General features: G+C 36.6%; 1 protein-coding gene across 2 annotated transcripts in view; it reads right to left on the bottom strand.

Annotated features, from left to right (window-relative positions):
• Window positions 1-684: 684 nt before the first annotated feature.
• The window catches only part of LOC147015458 (leptin receptor-like), a 49186-nt gene continuing 45407 nt past the window's right edge, over window positions 685-4463 (bottom strand). For both annotated transcript variants that reach the window (XM_085850223.1, XM_085850222.1), the window contains exon 12: window positions 685-4090. In XM_085850223.1, coding sequence (XP_085706349.1) covers window positions 3944-4090 — 147 coding nt within the window. In that variant the 3' untranslated portion in view covers window positions 685-3943. The remainder of the gene's footprint in view (window positions 4091-4463) is intronic.

The following is a 4463-nucleotide window of genomic DNA, read 5'->3' as shown; positions in this document are numbered from 1 at the left end:
AGCAAAGCATTAAAAACAATTATTTTTATAAAATCATCACATATTTTAGGCAGGAGAGGCATATAATTAGAGTTCGGTACCATCACTCAAGTTAATCGTAAGGCACAAAAGTTTATGACAACCATTATTCAAATCATGATTCCAAGGACAACATTAAAAAGCACAGTTTTGTTTCATGTAATGTAACTGTATATGCTGTGGAAAAATTTAACACTTCAGCACCTTTAACTACCAATCTAATGTATTAACCTACATCAAGATGGAAAAATGATACAATGTGAAAGCCAGCATCTGGTTCTAAGATTTAAAAATTCATAATGAGTTGTAAAATGGGGCAATCAAAACAATTATGCGCTGTACCACGTAAGTCTCCTGAAATCGTCTATTGGTTTCCTTCTTGGGATAAAGTGTACAAGAAGACATGAAGTCATGCACTGAACTTGCATACCTAAAGTTGGATGGTGAGCCAATATCTAAAAGACAACTAATTGAAATGTACGTCAATTGCTATAAAGAGATAAATGTATGTTTCAACTGTATAAACACCTAATACTTCAACTGGAAACAACATATGAAGTTATAATAAGCCTTATTTATTTATTGTCTAATACATGCAAATGTATTGTATGTACATGATGTATCCTGTGTGCATTTAGTAATCATTTGCCAGAGGTTTTGCAAACTTGAAGTGATCAGGGGTTTTTGTTGGGACAAGCTCGTTGAATCTCCTAATAATCTGTGATCTTCTGAAAAAGGTGGTATCTCTTGGATTGGGCCACTTCAAGAATGAATCATGAAATTATATTGCAGCAGACACAATGGAGGATTAAGAGAGACATTGTGGTTAAACCAACAAAGTGAGGGAATTATGGGTGGTATAAAAAGTATGTGTTGGTCGCATTGGTAGTTGCAATATGATGTTACGACATTGTGGTAAATCAGCAACTGCCACTAAAATGGCACATTTCACATTAGGTTCTTTTCTCACATCTCAACATTCACGTTACATTTCTCTCATCACATCTCTCATCATTCACGTTACACACTGAAGCCTATTATCCAAAGTTATCTGTAAATGCTACAACTAAATTAAATTGCTTAAAATGGACAACACAACTAATAGAAGGAAAAACTGGAGCGAAGTCGATGGCACACCATCGCCAATCCAGTCCTGGATTAACCATTAAGCAACATAAGCATGTGCTTAGGGCCTCAAGGGAAGAGGGGCTCCACAGTTTTTTTCCAGTGCCGGATTAATAATGGACCATGGTGCAAATGTTGCAGCTGAACCAGGGCCCACAAAAAGGGGGCCCCACAATAAATGAAAAAAAAAATACATATGCAAGAATATTATTTTTTTACACATTTTTTATGCAATGTAATACTGATGCGGTAGCGTTTACTGTAAATAAATCTTACTGTAAGTTTTGTTTCTTTTCGAAAAATAACATTTCATTTTACGGTTTAGTATTGTTTTTATTTTGGATTACATATATATGGGGGCACCATAATCTTTTCAGTGCTTAGGGCCTCTAAAGGACTTAATCCGGCCCTGCGCTAATCCCATCAAAAAAGCATCAAAAGTTTCTCATCAAAAGGAAGGTTGAAAGACGGCAAAAAGTTCCACCAGGAATGACCCAATATCAAATTTCAAGTTAAAAAAAACACTCGTTTTGAACATCAGACCCGAAGCCGCCACCCCGTGGCATGAACCGGGGGTTGAATCAAAAAAATCGTTCCATATTTCATGCCTCCCCAAATGTTGATTGTTGATGCAATGTTTCATTTTTTTTTTAATTTAAAATGTGCGTGTAATTGCATTTTTGGAGTAATTGACCTTTTGACCCAGGCCTCCAGAGGTGGGGCCCTTAAATGATGCTGCTCTCCCACTTTCTTGCCATGTGATGTTCATAAATACCACGATTGGTGAATTTCCGCATATCCATTAAGCAGATAGCGTGATGGACAGACAGTCAGGGAGACAGACAGCAGATTATAATATCCCCCTGTTCTTTTTCAAAAAACGTAGGGAGATTAACACTATCCTAGTACAGTACTTATGCATTCAGAAGATGAATTTTAAACATTATCTTTTTGTCATTCATGTTACCTGCAAAATACCAATAAAATATCTGAGATTGCAGGGGAAGTTAGTTCAAAGGTACTGTTAAAATAACCCTTTTCTCATAAAATGTTAACATCTGTGTTATCATTACATTACAAAAATTTAGCTGATTGTACTTCCTTGTTGGCCTGGAAAAGTGGTCCTGTATCGTCATTAGTAGTGAGGAAAATGTGAAAAGTAATTTCAAGTATTCAAAATGTTGATTTTTCCTAAATTTGAATTGTTACCTCCAGCGATGGAGGTTATGTTTTCACCCCTGTCTGGTTTATCTGTGAGCAAGATATCTCAAGCTTGTGGACAGATTTGGACGATATTTGGTGCACAGGTTGGGTGTGTGACAAGGACGAATTGATTAGATTTTGGTGACGATCCAGTTACGGATCTGGATCCGAGAAGTTTTGAAGTGATTCTTCACCATTGAGAGAAGGGACCAAAAATGATGTGTTGCACGATATCTCAAACAGTTGTGAACGGATTATAACAAAACTTGGTGGATGAGTTGGGTAGGTGATAAGAACAAGCCGATTTAGATTTTAGTGTTTGACATGGACAAGTGGTCCGTTGCAGATCTGGCATATGAGTACGATACAAAATGTAATCTGTTCAGCCTGACTAAGGTATTCGCTCCACTGAGTGCTGTTCTAATTATTTTTGTGAAACTACTTGATTTGTTACTCTCAGCATGAACATTATGCAATTCAAACGTTAAACGAGAAAGCATCTCAAAATTCAAAGCCCATCTACAATCTGCTTTTTACTCAAACTAAACTTGACAAAACCGACATTAAAAAAGAAATTATACATTTTATTAATCTGTGTTCTCCATATTCTCATATAAAAACTTGTTGAAGATTTGATGACAAAAGCTCAAATGGTAAAAAAAAATAAAATTATGGCCTAGACAGACAGACAGACAGACACACAAAACCCTGTCTCCCGCTGCTCAGGGGGAGGAGGAGGTGGGGAAAGCTGGCTAATAATCACATCTGGATGTCTGGTTTTTTTTGTTGTTGTTTTTTAGTCATGTCCCAATTCCTTGGAATGACCCCAAGTGCAACTTTGAGTTTTTATAACTTTTATGTACACATGCTGGAAATATACTATAAATGGTGCATGAAAGCATAATTCATACAGTTTTTACTCAATACAGTTCAAAATTTTAGGCTTAAACATAACCACATTCAGTCATAATACATCATTCAATCTGATTTTCCAACTTGTTGAAAACATTTTCCATTTGCTGCTGAGTAATTTGATGAATTGCATTTGTGATCATAGCCCTAAGTTCATCCAAAGAATGTCGTTTTGATGAGTAAACAACAGTTTTAAATAGCCCCGTGAAATGTATTCCATTCGAGACAGTTTAGTCGAATGAGGTGGCCAAGCAATTGGTCCACATCCACCAATCCACTTGTCTGGGAAGACATCATTCAAGAACCATTGCACATTCGAAGCATAGTGTTAGGGAGCCTATTCTTGCTGGTACAAGGTGATATGTGAAATATTTATTCATTGTAGCTCAGGAACCAAATGCGGTCATTGTGATGGTTGGCTTTACCACTGATGCAGAAGTTGCCTCATCAGAAAATTTCAACTCGAGAAACCCATGGGAATTATGGAGTTAACAACAACAATAGCAACAACATTCATTTAAAAAACCCCATTAACATTCACAAAACTTGATGAATTATGCTTCCGTGCACCATTTACAGCTTGTTTCTATTGTGTATACAGTACATCAAATGTTATAAAAATTAAAAGTTGCACAAGGACTTTATGGACACCCTGTGTGACGACAGGCGATTGCAGTTGTCACTCTCACATATTCTCCACTTTTGCCACTGAACTCCACTCGCTCCAGTGACCAGTATCCTGGTCTCGGGCTGCAAGACGCACGAGGTATGATGCTGAGATCACAGGAACACGAAGCACAAAGCTTTTTGTATTCTTCTTTGGTATGTGCTCCTGTGGAATGTCATGGTAGGATTATAAACTTTACATTCCAAAAGCTTTAAAAGTTCTTTGTGTGCTAATGTTAATGTTGAGTCTTACTGTTTGGAGCATGTTATGTTTTTAAAGTTTGGTATATTCATGCCATTCCTAATATATCTTCATCCTCATTCAATTATTCATGATTTATACCTTCACTTCATCATTCCGATTCCAATCGTTCAGGATTTTAAAAATATGGATGGATTAATTAATTTCATCACAGTTGGATGGACAGGAACGTTTATTGCTATGCTGAGAAGGTAATGGTGAAATGAAGTTGTTCATGATTTAAAATTTGATGCATATTGCTGTTGGAGAACTGCCCATATCAGTGGACATAATGTGT

The sequence above is a fragment of the Eptatretus burgeri genome, chromosome 12 (genome assembly GCF_056783735.1).
Source record: "Eptatretus burgeri isolate ZD-2024b chromosome 12, Ebu_testis_v1, whole genome shotgun sequence".
Lineage (NCBI taxonomy): Eukaryota > Metazoa > Chordata > Myxini > Myxiniformes > Myxinidae > Eptatretus > Eptatretus burgeri.
The sequence above is the reverse complement of the archived record's forward strand: the minus strand, read 5'-3'. Positions and strand labels throughout refer to the sequence as shown.